Genomic DNA, 22,039 nt, shown 5'->3' on the forward strand with positions numbered 1-22,039 from the left:
GGAAACAGTGATCTCCATCTTACCCTCTCTGGGTATGGTTAACTTCATCCTTCTGTGGTTGATATAATCACAGAGTCATTAAGGTTGGAAAAGATCTCTAGGATCATCAAATCCAATCTTTGACCAAATCCATATTGTAAGGTGCTATGTGTGCTCATTTTTTGAACACTTCCAGGAGTGGTGACTCCACCATTTCCTTGGGTAGTACAACCCAATCCTTAACCACTACTCCAGTGAAGAAATATTTCCTAATATCTACCCTGAACCTCTACTGGCACAGCTGAACTCCTTTCCTTGTGTCCTATTACTAGTTACCTGGGAGAAGAGGGTGACTGCCATCTCCCCAGCTCTTTCTTTCCAGTAGTTGTAAAGGGCAACACTGTGTATACCTGGGCCATGTGAGTGTGAAAAGCTGAGGGGTCAGAGGGCTTGGACTTGATGCTTAATTGAATTGGGGTAGGCTGAAACCAGAGATACAGTGAGATGAAGGTACTAATTATTTTAAAACATCTGCAGTAATGTTCTTGCTGACCTAAAAATGAAAATCTTCCCAGGTGGTCTGATTTTCAACAGCACTGCACTTTCACATTTGGAATAGCATAGCACTCTGCCTGTTAATAGTTTATACTGTGTTTTGTAACCAGTTTCTGTCTAGAAGCTGAGTTAAACAGTAAAATGCATTGTTGTGAATAGAAAATGCATCTGGTGATGTTCAGCTGCCAATGAGTGAAGATTAAATCTCAATGTTTTTGTCTTGTGAAAACATGACTGGTGATGTGGAATTCCTGGTAGTGTGTTTGCTTCCTCTTACTCTGTGTGAAACATGGCAGCCTGAGTTAGTGGGTTAAAGCCTCTTCCCGGGTAAAACAGGAATCATTTGTCTGGGGAACTCTTTGGAGCTGAATCGGCTTTCAATAACAACATCAAGTTATAACAAACATAATAATAAAACATCAAGTTTTGTTATTCTTCTGTTTCTGAATCAGAAATGTTTCTGCTATGTTGATTGTCATTTATTTTATTTGGACTTTGTTCGTGTGGACAGACTGTTGGAAATCCAGTAGGGGCCCTGAAGGTGAGCTAGGCTTAGCCTCTTCTTACTTTATTAGTAGGGAGTGAAAATGCTTGACCTTTTAGTTAACTACACCACTGTAGGGGGAATAATAACCTCCTAAACATTGTACCCCGTTCCTCAAGAGCGAGGGTGTTTGTTTTCTTTGCCTGTCTTATCTCCAGGTCTTATCTTCACTGTCTTTGAGATCCCACAGCATGCAAATAGCCACATTGAATCTCTGTTTCTCTCTATTTGTAGACACAGAAATTGTGACTGTTCTGTATTTAATATGAACAAGAAGTCTAGAAATTGCTTCTGCTTACGCACTTATTTTCCCATCTCTTTTTTTTTTTTTTTTTTTTGTGTATTTTAAGAGTGCACCCTTGTCAAAGAAAGATGGCAGATGGAATACTTCAAAAATGAGAGGCATAAAGAAGGGCTATTCACCTCACCAAGGTTGAGTGAACCTCAGGTGGAGTAGTTCTCCTGGGCTAGTTTAGTGTCCTCCAGTGATGTGTAATGGACTGGAACTTCTTTATAGAGTTATTAGTGTTTTAGAATTAACAGTATACTATACATCATAACTGTAATGTAACTATATAATTGGATTAAAATAATGCCATATTTCAGATAGCTTTAGAGTAAACATTCTTTTGTCCATTGTATTGAATGTATTAAGTTGGTGCTATGTTTTACTTCCTTTGCTAGGTACTTTTCTGAAAGCTTCCAATCTCACTTTTTCCTAGGTCATTCTGCCTAAAGACAAGACTAAATAAAATTGTAGCTTATTCTCCTCTTTGCTGGCTATGCATTTCTGTTACATTTCATCTTGAGATGCTGTAGTGTTTATACAGAAACTTTTATCTTTTCTATTACACCAAGTAACATATACTAGCAGAACCTAAAAACAGTAGAACTCAGCCTGCTTAGTCCAGTCAGTGATGCTTTAATGAAATGCTGCAACATTTAGCATTTCTCATGAAGTGCAAGTGGGCATTCACTTTCCTAGTTTTAAAAATGGGAGGTCTATGGAAATGAATGCAAGGGTTATTATTAGTGTTCTGGCTTTTGAAGCTTAATAATAGGCATTTATATGACCAGTAGCAAATTACTCTCCTCTTCCATGTTAAACTGTTTCTGTTGCTTATGTTAAAAGATGGAGTGTGTTTTTATTTATTTGCATCTGCACAGTGCTCTGGTAACTGCTTTGGGCTCATCAGAGGCACAGCTAGCAACCCCCAAGGGTTCAATTTCAGATCTAAGACACTGAAACTCTTTCCCTTCTATCTGTGATTTGTTCTACAATTTCTTACTCTTCCAACTTGAGAGATATTTTTAGTATTGCTCCTTAGGTAGTACAAACATACCTTTTCTGGTTTTTTGTCTTAATAGTGGCTTATTGGTGTAACCCTTGTCATCTCTCATGCTGCATCTTTTAGGGGTCAGAATTGGCACATGTACCCAGAAGACTTGTTATTCATATGAAGACACTTTTGCAGAGTTGCAGACCTAAGCCAGATCATTAGTAATGCTTGGTGTCTGATATGACCAGTTTTGAATGCTGGTATTACAGCAGGTGATAGGAAGTGTGCACTGCTGTGAGCAGATGTGTGTGGTGTTTATAATCTCAGGGGCAGAGGTATAATAGAGAAGCAAAAATAAAAAATTACTGTTGTGTAGGACACCGTGCCAGCGAGCAGATGAGAACTACGTGGTGTGTCTGGGCAGCATCCTGTTCCCTCAGCACGGTGGGGTCTCCCTGTTGCATCCTTGCTGTGGCCATGTCTGCTTGGCTGTCTCACTGGGAGTCTTGTACCTTCATCTACTCTGCTTTCCCAACTGGAAAATTTGTGTGTAGACTGTAGACCTTCCCTGCTTGCTGTTCACAGTGTGATTGCTGCCACTGTCTCTTGCATGGTGAGGGTCCTGCTAACTTATGGAGTACACTACCCTTGACTTGGTTTTCCTGAAGCCAGTTAATTGCTTTTTTCTACATGCTTACTCCTTGCTGAAGGGGCTGAGTGAGCCTGGATCCTCAGAGGAGTTAAGAGTTAGGCTTTTTATTTTCTTTTGTGGATCTGAGCTCTGATTCTTGTGTACATGCCCACAGAGCCAGATAAAATCGAGATTGCTATTGGTTTCCAAAGTCAGTCAGTTTAAATTTCACAGAAAATATTAACTATCTCCTTCTCAAAGCAATCTCCTTCCATGTTCTCATTGTTAAGGCTGGATTAAAGCTACTGGGAGGGCACTTGCACGCATTGCTCTTCTGCTGTCATTGGAGCACGTGGAGGTAATTCTTACAGTTCAGCTCCCCATTTGCAAAGCAGGGAATTACATAATTTTCCTACCACATGAGAGGTTGGGAAATACTGACTCTACAGGGTCATCAAAAATGTGTCTAGAGAATCGCATGATCTCGAATGTTTCTTTTTCTCCATATGTTTTTTCAGGACTTGCAGTGGGCGCAGATGGCCAAGAGAAAAGCTATCAAGTCCATCCACTGAATGTTCTAAAAATAGTCAGATGCTTCACTGGTTTCTGCATTGCTGTGCTGTTGGATGTACTGTTGTTCACATGCACAGTTTTGGAAAGTAATGCCCATTACTAAAGGATTGCTTGTTGGTGCTTTAGGACAGCAGACAGCATTTCTGGGTGCTTACTCCTGAGCACAGCAAGCAGGACTTTTTCTTGTTTCATGAAAATGTGAACTACTTAAACTGCAAGTAGGAAGGTACATCATTCTTCATGCATGAGAAGGGAAGGAAAAGGGAGAAAAAATAATTTTGTAAAATTGGTAAATTTATCAGTCTTTAAAGGGTGTTCTGTTCACACACTAAGTTACTTTTAATCTTCTGTTCCCTTTTTTTATCCCTGCACTTAGAGCATCTTCTGCTATTTTGAATGTACCAGGGCAGGAGGCTGCTGTCCTGCAGTGCCAGGTTGCAGGGAGGACAGCAGGACCTGGAAGCAGTTTCTGGAGGTCTTGAGAGTGTGGTGACAGTAGAAGGGGTGTGGATATCCATGGTCAGGAGTTCAGTCTGTACCTGTGATTATAACATTTAAAAAACAAATTTTTTTTTGGCCTCGTTGGAGCATTCCAGTTCTAATTACAAATTTTCAGTAAACTCCCCAGGATTCCCTGGCAGCAACACTAGAGAGACACAGCAAGTATCCAGAAATGAGTAAATATTCAGAGCAGTAGGGCTAAATTAGGGAAGAACAGTGTATGTTTATGTATTTTGTTCTTTTCTTTATATAATTATCAGGTGCTGACACTGGCTAAATTTGGAGAGTGGCAAATTTTTAACAGGCTCCTTACTGAAATGCATTGTTTGGTTTGCCTTGAAAATGCCTAGTTAAAGAATTAACACTGCTGTAAACATATAATAGAAGATTTTCACAGTCTACTTCTGTTCAGGGTGTAGAAAAGGTTAAACTGAGCCTGAAATTTATATAAAATCAGCTTTGTCATCCTTTGAGTTTGGACTGAACTCATGATATATGAGTGAGTTGTCTGTTTCTCAGCATATAAATATCCCCAAATACGTACATTTTTAATGGTATGCTGATTCAGTATTCATCTGTACCAGAAAGGAGCTGCCAGGAAACCAAGATTCATTTTAATCATATAGCCTTAATAGCATTTTATGCAGATGATAAAGATTACCTTGAATTTTTTTTTCTTGTAAAATATCAAAGGACAAATAAGGGAGAAGTGTGGAGTAGGTTTGCCTATTTTGATGTCACTTTAAATTGTCAGTGACATCCTGTAAAGTAAATGTGACTTCTGTGCTGTAACTGCTTAAAAAACTAAAATTGAAAAGGACCTCTCAGAAATACTAAATACTAGTTTTCTGTAGCAATTACTGCAGGCTGTGCTGTGTTCCTCCTAGCTGTCAGATTTTCTCTTTTTTTTTCCTTTGAGGCAACTAGTGCAAAATTCCCGACAACACAGGTAAACTCAGCAGTTAAGACGTCAGCATTCCTAATCAGTTTGCTATTTCTAGTACTATGATTTCAAAGTATAATTTTCAGACCTTAATATGCCTTTCTAGAACAACACTGTTGTTTCTTCTAAGAAGGTAAACTAAGTAAGTTTTAGGTCAACAGAGTGGGATCTGACATTGAATTATGCTATTATGAAAATTTACTTGGTTTGGTGATTGGATATGTGTTGCTGGGTATTTTTATTAGTGAAAGAAAAAAAAAAAAGCCTGAATGCCTTTGCTGTGTCTGCCCTGTGGATGACATTCCAATTTTCTCAGTGGCCATCTGTTACGAATACAATTATTTAATTTTTTTGAATTCTTGCTTTATTCCTCCTCACCATGTGAAAGGAATTGGAGTTGGATTTAATTGATATGAGAAGAGCAGGCTCCATACGCATGTTGGCATTGCTGGCTTTGTTTAGCACTGATGGAAGCCAACAGCACAGCTCACCCATGGGGAGCTGAGCAGTGCCTCTCTGGGTTGGTGCTGGCAGCTCCTGCAGGTCTGTGGTTAGGTGCAGGCTTAACCTCTTCTCTCCTTCTCTGTGCCCCTTTTTGCTGCAGCAGGGGGGGGCTGCTCTGGCCCTGGGCCTGGCAGGGCTGTGGGCAGGCAGGGGTTTCTAATCCTGGCTCCCTGGGCAGTAGTGCTCTCTGTCTGCCAGCCTGGAGCTGGGCACTGACTTCCCTGGCTGGGGATGTCAGATCGTGGGAGAGGAAGAGAATGAATGGAAAGAGCATACCACTGACCCTTGCATGGAACTAGGCAGTGAGGATACATCTCTCTTGCCTCTGTTCATCCCAGCTGGTCTTGCTTCAGTGAGATGAAGGACTCTTCCTCTTCCCGTTCCCATGGGTCCTGCTGTCCTTGTGGTCATGGGTTTAACACTATTTTAATGCTTTGGGGTTATTTGATAGTTCTTGGTCTCATTGTGAGACTCAGCTCTGGCCAGTCAGTGCCCTCATGGTGCATCACATTGTAGGGAAGGCAAAGCAGGTGAAGGGGGGAAAGTGGTTCCTCCTTCTTTGAACTCTTGTAATTCGCTGTAGAGATTGTAGCTGAACACTTGGGAAGACTTACTGTAACTCTAAAGGCAGTGCTAATGAAGCCACCAGTTCTGATCCTCTGAAGATCCAAGAACCTTTCCCAACAGGAAACGTAGAGATGCATCAGAATTCTCAGGAACTATGTGGTGTCTTCATACAGGCTGAACATGTGAGCAGGCCAGCTTGTTCTAATGCTGCTGTTATGCTTCTGTCATGGAGGTTTAGTGTCCAGCTGTGTCCTGCATCACGTATTACCTTGCAGAGGTAAAATTGTATTCTCTTCATAAAGCTAAAGATGTCAGGTATTTGCCATTTAAAGACTACCCATTACTGTAAGACTACCTGATGTGTAAAAATGAGAGCAATTTGATTCTTTCTGATGCATCGGATGAATTCAAAACTAATGAGTCAGAAAAAGTGCATTTTCAAGCAATGGGCTTCATATGCTGTGGACTAATCATCCATCAGTAAGGAGAGAAAATTGTGGCACGTATTTCTAGCATGATTTGTTCTTGGGCTTTTCAAGTAGATTAGTCTGTCTTTGCTGCATCATCTCTTTTGTTGACATCTGGCAGTCTTGTAGCTTGTGATCTTTTAATGCAGGGGAAAATAATGGAAACTGATTAGGTCCCAGAGGATTTTTTCTTCTTTTGCTATGAATCATAATTTGTGTGGCTTCTATTTCTTTGTTATACAGCCCATTAGACTAAAATGTTTAATAGCAACTACTGATGTGAGTTTATTCTGAAATACTGATAAAAAACTCTAAAGTTAACTTACTTTGTGCATGTGCACAAGCCATCAGGGTAGGTTAAGCATATGTTGAGGAGAGGAAAATGATGAAACGTCTTGGCAGGGATCTTGGGCAGCAGTTTATGTGGCATGTTGTTAATTACAGTAATTATAAAGCAGTTTGGAAATTCTCAGCTTCTGTTTTCCAAAGACCTTGGTACAGCATTCCACCAAGAGGTGGTGATTTTCATGTCAAAAAACAGTGCTACTGGTCTCCTTTTTTTCTTTTTTAAAGTTCTCAGATAACCTAGATATAACCTTTCCTAGTCCTGCCTATTTCAAGGTGACTACACTTCATTGGGAGAACCAGAGGTCCATCTTGTTTCTTTCTGTATGGTTGTTTGAGCTTGTATATTGGTCGCAAATACAAAGTCCAACCTTGTACAGAATGTAGATCACTCTTTTTTTCTTTTACATTTTTTTTAACACTTTCAGATCTCTCAAAATCTTATAGTATTTTTAGTAATTTAAAATCTAAATTCAAAGTAAGCATTGTGTGTCTTACTGGTTATTCTGTTTGTGCTATATATTTCCAAATTTCTCTTGATCTGGCTGTCTAGGAAACACATGAGACCTGGAAGATTTTTTTTGTCCTTGAAAGTAGTTTAATCTTTCCAGAGTTTTAAAACTTGATGCTGCCCTTTGAGTTACCTGCTTTGCAAAATGTCTCTTCCACTGCTGAGAAACTGGCCTGAGTGCATTTATTGCTTTGTCTCATTGTATACTTGATGGGCACTCCACAGCAAACACTGGTTAAAGTTTTACTTTGCTTTGTCACTGGGTCAGTTGTACTTCCACAACCTGTTGGGTTTTGTAGGTGTTGTTGGCATGTTGATTTATGAACTTCCTGTTTTTAACTGTTATATACAGGAGACTCTGCCTGGTTATGAGGTGCTGAGGGAAAAGGAGCATCACACGTGGCTGCTCACCTGGCCCATTGTGCTGTAAATGATGGAGACCAAGGAGGAGAAGAAGGAACGGCGACAGGGCTATTTTGCTCGGTAAGCTCACAGGGCTTATTTCAGTGTTGGCTAAAATGCAGAACTCCTTATTCTGCCTTTTTTACAAGGCTTTGTGATTTTTCAAGTATGTGTAAAAATGAAACCCATGCTGCAGTATGTATCCAGAAAGTGCTTTCCTTGCTGTATCCCTGATGTTCAAGTGGAGATTTTTTTCTTTTGAGTAGTAGAGGATACTTGAATTAAAATTCTAATTTGTAATATTAAACTATTCTTGGCTATTCAGTTGCAAATTGCGCTGTATTTGAGCTTCTGGCATCAAGTTCCTGGACAGTGTTGATGAAACCAAGCATATCTGAAACATATGTGTGTCTAAACCTGAAGTTTGTTTTCACATAAAGCACACATTAGGTAGTATTATCTCATTGGGTAAGGCTACCTAAGAAAAAGTAAGCTGTCTAAACCATATTATCTTTATAAATAAAAGTAATGTTTTTTCAATAATTTTTGTCATTTTGAATTCATGATTGGTGATTTTTAAGAAATAAATGACATTGCTTTCCTAATAACTTGTCTTTGTTAATTGAGCAAGTCTAATCATCTGTGAGCTCTGATGTACAAGAAGAACCAAAGCTCGCTTACTCTTGTGAGGGGATAGGAAATAGGTTTAAAAAACATCTTTGCCTTGAGGATGTTTTCTGTTGTATTGAAGAGGAGAATTGTATCCTGTCTCCACTCAGTACTAAATAACTGCAGCCTTAGTGCATTGCAGTCTAGATTAGAGACATGCCTGTCACAACATTTGGAAGTAGTGTGGGGAGAAGTTGCTGCTGCTTTATTGCTATTCAGGTTCTATGTAATGGTGGCTAAAGACTGGAGGAAGTTTTGGTCATGTGTTAGTGTCTGGTGATCTGCTTTCTATTTGGAGAAATGCAGTTGTGTTGATGTTGGCAGAATGTTGCAGTTCGGGATTCTGAGAAGGGGAAGTGGATAGTGGCACCTAAAACAGAGGAGGCTTATGAAGGATCAAGCAGAAGTAGCTAAAGGGATTGTACTACGGAACAAGGAATTTTCTGTTAAAGAAGACTCAGGCTTAGAGATGGATGTCTGAGTAAGATGCTTTAGTGTTGAGAATGTTTTGTGTTCTTTCTAAGTGCTGTCTGCTAAACAAGTGGAAATCCTCAAAAGGCTTTCAGGAGGGTCCTTGACAATTATATTTAATCTGCTTTCCTCTGTCATCTTGCGAGTGTTCTCTTTTAAAAATTCACAGGGGCAGCATGTCTTGTACGCGCATAGGACATTGAGCAAGGTTCAAAAAGATGGGAAATCAATTCGTAGTATTAGCACTTAGCTGCTGTGTAACTTTGGAGAGGTTACCTCTTTCCCTCCCAGCTTGCTTCTTTTTTCTTTATATAGGTTGCAGGTCTTGGCTCTTCTTGTATATCAGAGCTCAGAGATGATTAGAGACTTGCTAAATTAACAAAGACAAGTTATTAGGAAAGCAACGTCCTTTATTTTTTAAAAATCACCAATCATGAAGTCCAAATTATAAAAATTATTGAAAAAGCTTTGCTTTTATTTACAAAGATGATATAGTTTAGCCAGCTTACTCTTTCTTAGCTAGCTAGGGGCGGTGCTCAGTGTCAGAGTGGTTGTGCTTGCAATTGTTGGAGGGGAAGCTTGAGAATCCCAAAATACATGCTAACAAACCAGCTCCTGAATTGCAAGATTAAGATGAACATGAAATTGTCTGCATCTCTGTCCCCCAAATTTAGCATTGTTTACACATTTGTCCTTTAAAATATTTGAAATGGCTCTGTTGAAGACACCCACTCAGCCATCATTTTTTTCTACTACAGATACAGAGCCTCAGTCTTCCCAGGTCTTCCCTCCTCCCTGTGACAAGTGAAGCTGAAATAAAACTTTCCCCATCCATTTTTGCTTCTTACCAAATGCAATTTTACCCACTGTGTTTTGGGGTAAAGGGCTTATTTTTTGCCTTGGTTCTCAGGAAACCAAAAAAGTGATTTTTTTTTCAAACAAAACAGAAATGTCTTCAAAACTTTTTAAAGAGTGATTTAGATTCCATGTGTAGATAAAATGTTACAGCTCGTAGGAGTTTAACAGGCAAGAAATGAAAGTGTAAGAGTAACATGAGCATAAATTTCTCTTATGCAATACGTCCCTATTTAACTGCTACTCCTACTTAACTACACAGAATAGTCTTTTTTTTTTTGCCTTTTTTTCCCAATCATGTTTTTAGGCATTTCTGTTGCCTTCTGTGTCACTGGCTCCCAAATGGACCAGGACCTGTGCTGGTATTCAGCAAGTCCAAAAACAGATGGCACAGTATAATGCATGTGCAGTGGCACATTTCTGTGTATTGGCTCTGCTGTGACTTTTGGTGCTTTTTATTGGGATTATGTGCCATGAACCCAGATAAAACCTCCTATTTCCCTCTGCCTGTGCCTCTTCCCTCTCACAGGATGCAGAGCCTTGTTTCCCTTGGCCATTTATGTAGGCTTGAGTTTAGGGGTACTTCACCTCATAAAATGAGTAGCCATTAAATTTTCAACTTAATTTAGAAAGAAACTACCAGAATGAGTGCTGTGTATCACATGGAAAGAATTGCCTTGGATATAAATTGGTAGTCTGGAAGGCTGTATGTACAGCTTGAAAGTGGAATTGTTTTGCATGTGCTGGATATATTTTGCATGTGCTATTGTGTGATACTGGATATCTCTGGACAAGCAGTTAAAGGATATGAGAAATCATAAAGGAAGAGTTTGAATAGTTTTTTTGGAAGAATGAGAAAAGGAGCTGTTTCAGGTTCAGATTTTCTGGGTCTCAGCATTCATCACAGTGAGCTGCTGAGCATTTTCCATGCTTTGTACAATCCTGTTTTAAGTAGCTGTCTCCTACTGTCTTAGGGAAAAGAAATAAGTGTACTTTATATGAAAAATTGCTGCTTTTCAACAAGTTGACCAAAATACTTACATTAATTTTATTAATTGCTATGTCTTCAACTTGTGGTGACTTAATCTGAACAATCTGTGTGGAGATGAACTGTAAAAGCCATACTTATGTTGAATGATTTCTTAATAGTTTCCAGGGGAATTATGAATTTTAGTTTTCAGTGACCAATTTCTTTCTGGTCACTACTGAGAGCCGTATTTCTGAAGCCAAAAACGAAGCACTTGTACTAGGGAAAATATTCTCACTGGGATTTGGGTGCCTTTGTGTTTATTGAATTTACATTGGTCTTGCTACCATCATTCTATTGAGAAAAGCACATAAATGTCTAGGACATGCTCCAAAGGCCATCCCAGTAGGCAGAGACTCCTTTTAGCTCCAGGTTTTTAATACTTTTTTAGAACCTGAAGCCAGTTGTATAGCTTGATGCTCACCTCCTCTTTCCTTACGATGCCAAAATCTAAGGGAAATAAAGGAATTCACAGCATGTTTTAAGTTGATTTAGGTTCATGGCTTGGATACCTAAATTTACATCCATACATGTAAAGATTTATACATTAAACCCAAGATTTAAAGAAGATAAATGTAAGTGATTACTGCAGTTGTTGTTTACTTGTTACCAGCTCTAATTTATAGGCTTTTTCCCCTTCCAATTATTTTTAATACTTAAAAATAAATAAAACCATACACCAAGTGGTGTTCAGCTTTTCTGTCCCATTGCTGGTTATGACCTAACCATAGCTTCCCTTTTAAGTATTCACAACAATTCCAACAGTAGGAATCATTGATACATAACTACTGAGCTGTTAGCTAGATTCTGGAAAGCTGAGCTGGGGAAGGCATTATATGTAATTTTCATGTTATTGTTTTTCCCTGATCCTTGCTCTTGGCAGCTCTTGGAGGCAGGATGTTGGCTTGCACAGACCCTTGGTCTGACAGGCTGTGGTCACTCCCTTGGTCAGTCTTTTGCATATTGCAAGCTGTCAGATTTGTAAGCATCTCATTTGGACTTTTCCTATCTTCTGTTTTATTCCCATATTCAGTAATTCTGCACTTCATATTTTTTATTCCTGTGGCTATTAGGACACAGTAGGATGATGAAATAAAAACACAGCATACAGGGACTGTGTGGAAAAAGGGCATCAGTGGTAGCTAGGAGAGAGGAGAACCTAGATAAGATATATATCTACAAAGTTACTTCCTTGAGGGCATCTCATGTATGTGAGACCTTTTAATAAGTTTTTCTGTTAGGTGTGGTTCTTGTTGGCCAGGCTCATTATATCTGTGTAACAGACTTCAGGTCTTGGCTGCTCCTCAGTTCGCTATTCCTCCACCAGTTGCCTCCTTGCAATTGTTCTAATTCTGCTGAGCCAATGTGTTGATGTTTATTCAGGTTTCCTGTAGCACCCATATTTTATTTTTTGCTTTTAGGAGGAAAAGTTTTCCACACATTGTTTTTAAACCATCATGGAGGTTTATCTTGGGTGTGAAGAATAGTCAAGCCAAGATCCTGGAGATGCTTAAATATTTTTAAATGTCTCTAGGAAATAATACATCATTTCAGTTCATCTGTACAATGAAAATATCTTAGCTCTGCTTCCAGATATATAAACATTACCTCATAATTGAGTTACTGAAAATGAATAACAGTATTGCATTTTATTCATATTGTTTCAGGCAATATCATGTATGCCTGAGGCATTCTATTTTGTAAAAAAGGCTGAATATATCACTACTTCAGATTTATGGGGCACACTGGTTATTATTTGCTCTGTAATTTAGGGTGCTTGTGTGTGTGGAGGATAGTTGATTTGCTATGATGGATAGCTGAAAAAAAACCATAAAATATTTTCTGAAACACGCAGTGTTATGATTTTCCTGCCAGGTACTTATGCTTGAGGGGTTTCCATGTTTTTAGCAAACATTCTGTCTTCTGAGGTGGAGGTCAGTATTTTAGCTGCCCTTTGCAAATGTCGTAGTGTAAGAAGTTGAAAAATGTCTAAAATTTCACTGACAGCGTCCCTGGGACCTGTTAGGTGGAGCTTTGGGAGGTTGGTCAGGTCCTTCAGATGCTTGAGAGACACTTGCTAGTCATTGCTTACAAACTTTGTAGTGTGTATATATATATGTGTGTGTGTATATGTATAGATGTATATATATAAAGTTTTCTTTTTATCATAGGTGTAAATCTGGAGAATGAGAGTTGGGAGGGAAATTGAAAATTGAACCTGCTTTTTCTGAAGTGTTGCCTGGGAGAAGTTGAACAGCTGTTTATCTTGGGAACTGTTTCCTCATCTCACATTGGAGTTGCTTTCTGGATTCCGAGGTTTCTGGGTTAGCAGTCTTGTAATTCTGTGGTGCAGGACAGAATTCAGCAAAAGAGCATGAATCACCATTTTCTGTTTAGTCTTTAAATCACAGAATTATTCCCAATGTGAGTGCTTCCTCTGGGAAACATAAAGAAGATAGTGGTTTCTGTAGTCTTGGTTCTTTCCAGTGCTTTCATCCTCAAGAGTAGTGGAGTCATTTAGGATTGAGGAAGAATTTTGTTACTGCTAACAGAATTAGTGAAAGTATTTAATGGGGCCCTGAGGCTTTCCTCAGGCTTCTTTGAAACTTTCCAGTACCAGAAATGCTGTTTATGGAGATACAAAGCTTGTGTAAGACAGGAAGCGTGGTTAACCTCCTCACCCATTCACTTCCCCCTGCATGTGAAGTGAGACTTGGGTAACAGCGTGGCCTCTGAAGGAAGAGGCTTTTTTTAGGACAGAGAAGAAAGGTGGAGTTTTGTGTTGATTTCTTTGAGAGCAGACTAGGCAGAGAAGAGAGTTTAGTTAATCTCCAAATGTACTGTGTCACACCAGTAATATCACAATTTTTCACCTTGCAAGATTCTTGTAAGGTTGGATTGTTAGACAGAAGCATTCAAGGACCTTAAATTTGCTTTTCCCAAAGGGACCTTTGGGTGTCTCTTAATCAGCCTTTAAAAAGAAACTTATTTAGCCTTCTTTATAGAACATAAATAGTCACACCATGGGCCTTTTGATGTAGACATCTGTGCAGTTTGGATAACAGTGGCTATGAACATAGTTGCAATGTAATTTGTCTTCCTCTACTTCCCTTTCCTGTAGCCTATAGTTGGGAATGCCAGGCACTGAGGGCTGTGCTGGACATTCCTGGTCCAGCCATTCCTGGACATTCCTGGGCCATGCCATTTACCTTTTTGCTCTTGGAAGGATTTAAAGACTTATCTTAAAAATGATGAAATTTGTAGGCATCACAAGGTGGCTTTCTGGATAGGTGAGATACAGACTTCTTACTGTATCTGATATAATTACATTTTTAAATTGTTGTACTGTTTCTGAAGTGTCTGCAGATATGGTCTTGTCCTTTCAGCCTCCCAGGTGTTCTCTTCTGTTCTTAGGCAGTTGTTGTATCTACTGCATAAAATTCTGTTTAACCCCAGTGAACTGTTTTAAAATTAAGTCTAATTTAAACACTGGTGGGAATGTAGCATAATACTTGGCAGAAGTGTGGTGGCATGGTTGATTTTGAAGTGATGCTGTGTAAGATGCTGCTGAAAGGAGATGGTCACACTCAGCCTTCTGGTTTTGCTGTGTCTTTATGGATGACAGAGCTGCCATCACTGAGCTGCCCCAGCATGAAAGCACCTTCCAGAAGCAGCCACCTAAAGAGATGCCTAATGGTACTGACTTTTTAGTGGTGCTGTTAATCAGCTCCTGCTCATGCTCTGAGAAATAGCAACTGTCTTAGCTCCTTTTGGCAGCAGTCCTGGTCAGCTCTCCTGTGCTTTGTACCACGGGGAGTAGGGAGTGGGCTGTACAGTATTTTGAGAAGGAGAACAGTCAGCATTGTGAGCTAAGTTAGAGTTTGCCGGATTGAAGAAAACACAGGTTGATAAGAAGACAGACATGTACCCTCAGGGAAAGTGTTGTTTCTGGCTCATGAATAAAATTGCCTGCCTTTGTATCTGCCATCATTTGAGGCTTTTGCCATATGCCATGCCACATTATATAGTCTATTTCTGCTAAGAGTGCTGCATGTTTAAGGGGAAAGGTATGAATGATACCTGCAGGAGCATGCTTTTGGAAAGGGGCAGTTTTCCCCCTCTGTCTGGGAGACTGGAAAACACTCTATAGCTAACTAGGGGAATTCTGTTGGTAAGAGGGGAAATACAGTGGGTACACCTGTCTGCTTGCACTGTATCTGAATTACTAGATGCACGGTCTGAAGTTTTTGCTGCATGCCTTTAGGCATGGGCTCCCCACTCTTGCCTCCCCAAGGAAATGAAGCTTTTTGCCTCTGCTCTGGAGCTTTCAAAGGGTAAGAGGCTGTTTGCATATTCCTGGTGGCCTTAGGCTCCCCATGGTAAACTCTCATGCCCTCAGTGTTAATCCAGCTGCCAGACAGTGTTTGGAAGGGATTTCTTCCACCCCACCCTGTGCCTGCCAGTCTGATTATCTGGAGGTGACTTGTTAAGTGTAGGTTTTTGGTGGTTTTTTCTGGCCTACTCTGTAGTCTGAGCAAGGAGAGTTTCCTAGGATCATCTGAAATTTTAAGATGTATGTTACCTATGCTTTAAGTCTCTTATGTTATTCCACTGAGATCTGTAGGATTCCTCCTATTGATTTATGTGAGAGAATATCCCAAGGAGAGCAGCAGGAGTGATTAGGAATTTGGGGAGGAGGGAGATAATTGTCCTTATGCTGGAAAACCTTTGTAATGTAAATAAGCCATAAATCAGCTCTCTGGATGTCTTAATACACTGAGTATTTTCCTGTGAGGCAGCAGTTTCTGGCACAGAGAACTTGTCTTGTGTAACACTTAATATACTGCTAATAACTTCAGGCTTCTGCTACTATTTTTCTGGACCGGCTATTTTTATTTCAGTAGGTGTAAGCTTAGCAGATAACCAATCACTGGTAAGCTTAGTTTAAATTATATTATGGTTTTGGCATAACTGCATTTCTGTAATGGATTTTTACTTTCAGTACTGCTTCTATAAATAAATGGCTTGAAGGTGTCAATCACATGTTTCAATCAGACAATCTTTAAAAGTCAAATCTCCTCAAGCAGAAGATTTATCTGTATGTTCCCTATCTGTTAGGGAGCTAAATGTTAAAAAGATGATGCTGGTCTTTCCACCTGGACCGCAGCAGGTGCTGCATGTTGCAGTTCTGCTTGCACGAGGCGAAGGAGGATTTTATTGTTGTTGCAAATACTGCCAAAACTATTTTTTTTCTTTCCTTTTTTTTTTGGCAACCCAAAACTACAGCATATGACTCTGGTCCCATGGACAGATGCATCTGAGCAATTTTATGCGTGTGAGGAACCAGACTGTTAGGTGTTACAGAACAGTGAAAGCTGCTTGTAGGGGGTGAGCTGTGCAGGCACGAGGGGTGGGAGCAGGTCCAAAGCACTGTGGCTGCAGGGAGAGGTGCCAGAGCACCAGAGGGGAAGGGAGGGAATGCCAGCAGCTCCTTACCCACCTGCAATAGCAGGGTGGGACCCAGCATGCCAGGAAGCTTCCCTTCCCAGCCCAGAAGGGAATAATGGCAGGCAGCGGGACACAATGTCACAGAGCACCTTCCTTATCTGGCGTGGGCTGGCTGGATTTGATAGGAGGTTGTTGTCCTTGAAAGTACCAGGAGAGCTGAAGATGGCTCCTGGCCTGCTTGTCCCCACCACCCTCCTGCTCTGCATGTGCAGGGAGGGGACAGCAGCGCTCAGCCTCCTGGGTGTGCTGCTGCAAGGAGCAGAAGGGCTGCCTCTCAGGATTACATTCCTTATTTCCTCAGCTTATTATTCTAGTTCAGCTACTGCCTCAAGTGCAGTGAGGCCTCATGGACTTGGAGAGTCCAGAGAACATAGAGATAGAGCAGAGCCTCTTGTGTCTTCCCATCTTCATCACGCTGACAGAGGGCAAGGTTTACTTTTGGCTTTTTCATTTTCCCTGAAGTCATTGCTTCTTCCCCTCCCAGCCATGTACATTTTGACTGCAGGTTAAAAGTTTCAGTTGAAGAGAAAATGAAAAAATGCAAATACTCTTCAGGCAAAAAGAAATTAATAAATAATATAATATTTGATATAAAACCCACAAAGGAGTTTTAAGAAGTAGTAATTAATACACATTTTATCTCTGATGAGTGTAATTGAGGACTGACTACACTAATGTAAATGGTATGGCTGCTGAAAAATATCAGACCATGTCAAATTCTCATTTTAAGGTATGTGCTTGTTAGAAGTTACATTTGTGCATGCCTGCCATGTGACTGTCCCATGTAGACAAGCTCTCCCTGTCTTGTCATTTTTATACCTGTCATTAATGGCCTTTTCACTACAGTATTAAAAAGGTGATGCCATATTATTTTGTACAGATATGATGCAGACACCTGTTCAGGGTGTAGATTGATTATGATTCTCACTTATGAAATATCTGTTGTATGAAACAATATCAGCCATTATTCTAAACACTGAAACTACAGATTCTTTTTTATTCCTCCATGACAGCATGGCTGTGTGTCTTTTCAGAACTTTAATCCATGTTACAATATCCTAAATTACCTTGGACGTTTCTTCTGTGCTGCTTGCCAGTTCATGGGAAGTCTCTTAGGAAAGCCATCAAACTGCTCAACATGCAAAATAGGTTGCAAGTTGAGGACAATGAATGCAGGTTGTTTGAGGACAATGTTGAGAAATGAGATATGCATTTGGTTGGTTGACATTGGTTTTAGCAATTACTCTAAAATACTTTAAATAAAGCCTTTTTCCACTCACATTGCTGTGTTTTTTGCTGAAATTTGTTCCTGAATAGATAAGTTTTCAACCTGTTTGTAGGCCTGTGCACAGCATCTGTTATACTGTGATATCCAGCTGTTACTAACAGAATCCTTGAGAAATACATGGTGACATTTGGATAATTTTGGTGTTATTATGAAAGTTAGCATTTAAAGCCATTGTTTTGGCTTCCATTTAGGGACTTTTTTTTTTAAAGAAAAAACCTTGGCCTTGTCTATTAATGATATAAAGGAGAAAGTGTATTTTTTTTCTTCATGTTTTTCTTTTTTAAGCTGTATTAAAATTGATAGTTTGATGCCATAGAGCTTGATGCAGTGATGCAGAGCACTTTGAAATTTAAATGGTAATTTGCAAAGTAACTTTCTTAAGAAAAGCAAAGGCTAATGCAAAGACAGGTACTTAAGTCCTCTCCCTCTCTAAGATATCTCTATTATTGGTCATTTAAATAAGAAAACTGTTGAATTTTTGACTTTACTTTGGTCACTGACTTCTCAGCCACAGCAACTTTTGGATCACCCCAACCCTTTTGGTCAGCAAACACTGACAGGTGACTTCACTTACTGAGTTGTGTCAACTTACTCGACATTAAGATGCTTTTTATGGAGAAAACAACACTTTCTTCTCTCTCTGCTGCTGTTGGAGAAGCAGGAACAAAGTCACTGTTTCCTTTTTGCAGCAGGGGAAGCTGCCCATCTTCCAACCTTTGGAGTGCCAATGTTTGTGAAAATTTCCCATCATCAAAGCACCTTCTCTGGATAAGTGGGAAGAATCTGCCATGACCACTTCAGTGCTCCAGTCCAGAGGTCTGTTGGGCATGGTGTGGTGTGTGCCTGGTTTGGCTTTCTGGCATCCTCTTTTTACTGGTCTCAAGTAACACAGCAGAGGCTGTTGCTTGACAAACCCTTCCATCTCAGCAAAGTGCCTGCTTGGAGGTGCAGTCTTGCCTCTGCTTACAAAAGGCTGCCTCCTTTTGTGTTGGCACCAATGCTAGCACAGCCAGGTGGGATCTAATGGGGGACTGGTCCAGTTTTGAAAAATTAATTCATGTATTGGTATTTTTGCTGGGTTACCTTTAACCTACACAGTTTCCCAGATCTGGTCCCTGTGCAGCTGCAACAAATGGGTTTGTGCAAGAATGGGGACAGCTCCTGGGGCCAGAATCAGTGGTGAGCAGAGAGAGAGGGAGGTATACCTTCTTTTGCTAGTAGAAGTGTCTTAAAGGTGCTGCTTTGAGCTACAGGCTTTGAGACAAGTCTCCTTTTCCTCAAATAGTGTGTAGCTCTGGAGGTTTGCTGTGCTTTTTGCCTCCTTACTGTTGCACTCACCATTCTTGATTTCTGCTGGGGTCCAGACACCGATGCTCAAGAATGAGGGATGGAAAAAGAAAGGGAGTGCCTGCAGGTATCCTTGAAGAGTCTGCCCACGTGTGTACAGCCTTCTAACAGTTTGCCATGTAGTGTCCTTCTGAGAAAAAAAACCAAACAAGCCCCTAAAACCAAAACAAATCAACTAAATCACCAGAACTGAAAGACTGTATCGCTGTCGCTGTGTTCTCTGTGGCCCTGCCATGATGAATTTTCATACTGGCTCTTTGTACCTTTTTACATCTTTGGCAAACAACATGCCTGAGCTATTTATTTTTGTCTGGATTTTCCTTTTATCTGAATGTAATTCTTGAAAGAATTTAATTTGGTATCTTTGGTACTTCTCATATAAGAGATACTAAGATAGCACTCCTTGAGTTTTTTTTCCTGGAGGTGGTTTCCAGCTACATTACTGTTGCATGATGTGTGGCACATTTCCTGTGGGCTTTGCTGTAAATGACCATTGATTTTCACCTACTGTTTTATTGCTTCCTTGCGGATGTTTATTGCCATTTGAGTCACTGAGCACTAAATTTCTTTCTTTTTTCAGGCAGTTTAATCAATACTAAAACTGCTTTCTATTATCAGGAAGTTTTGTTACATGGGGGATCTGAGAAAGTGGGTGTGGAGCAACCACTGTATGGAGTAGAACACGTCCCCCAGAGCTTTCCACGTACTCTGTTGTTACCTTTGGGATTGGTCTCAATTCTTGTTTCCGTATGTTAATTAAATATTAATTTTAAAGGGCCTTCCTCTTTTTTCCATGGAATTTGAGTTTTATGAAGAGTGTTCAGTAGAGGCAGGGAGTGAGGAGTTTACCAAAGCTTTGGAGGAACTTGAGACGCATCAGCCAGCTTGATGAGCTTATTGTCCTCATCAGAATAGAGAAGGTTTACTATGGTGTGACCACTGTGCAGCTTCTCTGCAAGATCCTCCCTTGCTGTGTGACTGCAGTTCCCTTTCCCTTGCAGTTTCCCTCAGCTGGTGTGGAGTGCTGGCTCCAGGGGCTGGCATTAAGTGGGGGAGAGCAGCTGGGAGCCAGCCAGGGTGACAGGAAGTGACAGGGAAGGGCCATCGCTCCCTTGCCAGGCCTTCAGTGCAGGGAGAATGTCTAGTTGAGCTACTTTCAGAAGAATTCCTGGCATGTGTAGGAGCCTTTGGGGTGATGAATGAGCACCACAGTAGGAGAGAGTGTCTGGCACTGTCAGCAGACGAAAGCAGGAGGAGCACCATGGGAGTGTGTTAAAAATCAAGTTGGTATTTGTGACAAAATAGTTCTGTGGTGCTGCTCTGACTGAATAAGCCTATTAAGTGAACTTCTGGCAAAGTTAAAGGAGTCATCTGGAGGGAATGACTTCTTCATTTTGCCTTCTGCCTAAGGCTGGTCTTTGAGAGCTTGCAGTAACTAAGGTTATAAGGGAGAGAATCAAATAGATGTCTAAAGCAAGCAAAATAGCTTTCCAGAATATTTTTCCTATGGAAAAGATTTTATTAAGTTGTTGTCATGGCAACCGAGTGCTGAATACATCATAACCTCTTTTGCTAAGTAAACACAAAAGATGGGGATACTTTTGCTTTTGAAAATGGAAAGTTTGTTAAGGTGTGTGGGAGCACTGTAGTCTTAAATTTAGGAAAATGAAAAATTTCAGACAACTCAAAACCTCCTTGAGTTTTACCCAGGGAAACAGGGATTATTTCCACCCCTTAAATAAACATAAAATATGTTAGATGAGATATTTAAAATTCCCTGATCTAAGTTAGAAAACTGGGAGGGGAGATGAACATATTTTACTTAATCTAAGAATTCATCAGAAAGTGTAGTGTCTTTAAATTCCAGAACAACTTTACTATAAATCCTCCCCTCCACATTACAGCTGATGAAACAGATGTAGTAACTTGGTTTTTAAGCTAATGGCAATATTGGGAAGAAAATAGGCATACCCTGGATTGTCAGGACAGCACTTCATTCTCTGGAGCACGCCAGCTTTCTTGAGCATTGCTGCTGGCTGACCATCTGTGAAGCCTGGTGCTGGTACTTGCTGTCAATCAGTAACAGGAGCTCCAATAAAAGTGGAAATTTCCAGCTTTGACCCGTGCTGCTAACAGCTTTCAGGAGTTGTTTTCTGTCCTTTGGAATGACCAGGTTATGGACACTTTTGAGTGTCTGCAACCACCATACTGTAACCACATGGATGTCCTTGATAACTTTTTCAGACTTGATTTTTTGTAGTTTTTTCCTCTCTGTGGAAGATACACAGATATAAATATATTAAGGTATTTTTAAAATATCTGGCAAAATATGTATTCTCTCCCTTACATTTGCCTTAATAGTCTGTTTTGATGGTAAATACACAGCCTTGTGGCTTGCTTGTTTCCAAAACAGGACACGTGCCAGCCTGAAGTGGCTGGTGTTCCATGGAGTGTGCTTCCTTGTGGGGTGGATGCTGTTCAGTTTTAGGAAGATTTCTGAGGGTGAATGGCTTTGTATTTGTTTCTGTGCTGAAGTGAAAGCTGCACTGGGAATGTCTGGGTTAATTGTTATGGTTTGCCAAGCAGTCTGACTTCGTTTGGCTTTGCAAGCAGCAATGATTTTTTTGTCTGAGATTTGCTTATTCCTCAGGTTCATGGGTTGGGATGAGAGCAGGGCCGTGCCTGGAGCTGGCTGAGTCGTGCTGGTCCTGAGCTGGGTAAAAGGGAGAGGGGTGATCTGTGCAGGCTGGGAGAGAAAGCCTGATTAGATCAGACCAGTGGGTGACTAATGGAGATTTGTACTGTCAGATTGCTGTAGGTAGGTAGGGTTTGTTTTTGGGTTTTTTTGACATGACATTTGATTTATTTAGCTCTTCCAGATGGGTGGAGAAAGGCATGGAGGGTAGAAAGAAACTATTATATATTATAATCAATGCAGATATTTAAATTAAGATTAAAATTATTAATTCTGAAGTAAATAATTGGGGTACAAATAATTTTTATCTAAAGGAATCCTAATGGGAACAAAACAGATAAAGGTGTTTGAAGTGTTTTAAAGGGTTTTTTTGTAAT

The 22,039-nt window shown here is 40.2% G+C and overlaps 1 protein-coding gene across 8 annotated transcripts in view; it reads left to right on the forward strand.

Annotated features, from left to right (window-relative positions):
• Positions 1-22,039, forward strand: part of NCOA7 (nuclear receptor coactivator 7) — an 82,701-nt gene that overhangs the window by 15,198 nt on the left and 45,464 nt on the right. For all 8 annotated transcript variants that reach the window (XM_064707994.1, XM_064707990.1, XM_064707997.1 and 5 more), the window contains one exon: positions 7,753-7,883. In XM_064707994.1, coding sequence (XP_064564064.1) covers positions 7,831-7,883 — 53 coding nt within the window. In that variant the 5' untranslated portion in view covers positions 7,753-7,830. The remainder of the gene's footprint in view (positions 1-7,752; positions 7,884-22,039) is intronic.

This window comes from Zonotrichia leucophrys, chromosome 3 (assembly GCF_028769735.1).
Source record: "Zonotrichia leucophrys gambelii isolate GWCS_2022_RI chromosome 3, RI_Zleu_2.0, whole genome shotgun sequence".
Classification (NCBI taxonomy): Eukaryota; Metazoa; Chordata; class Aves; order Passeriformes; family Passerellidae; genus Zonotrichia; species Zonotrichia leucophrys.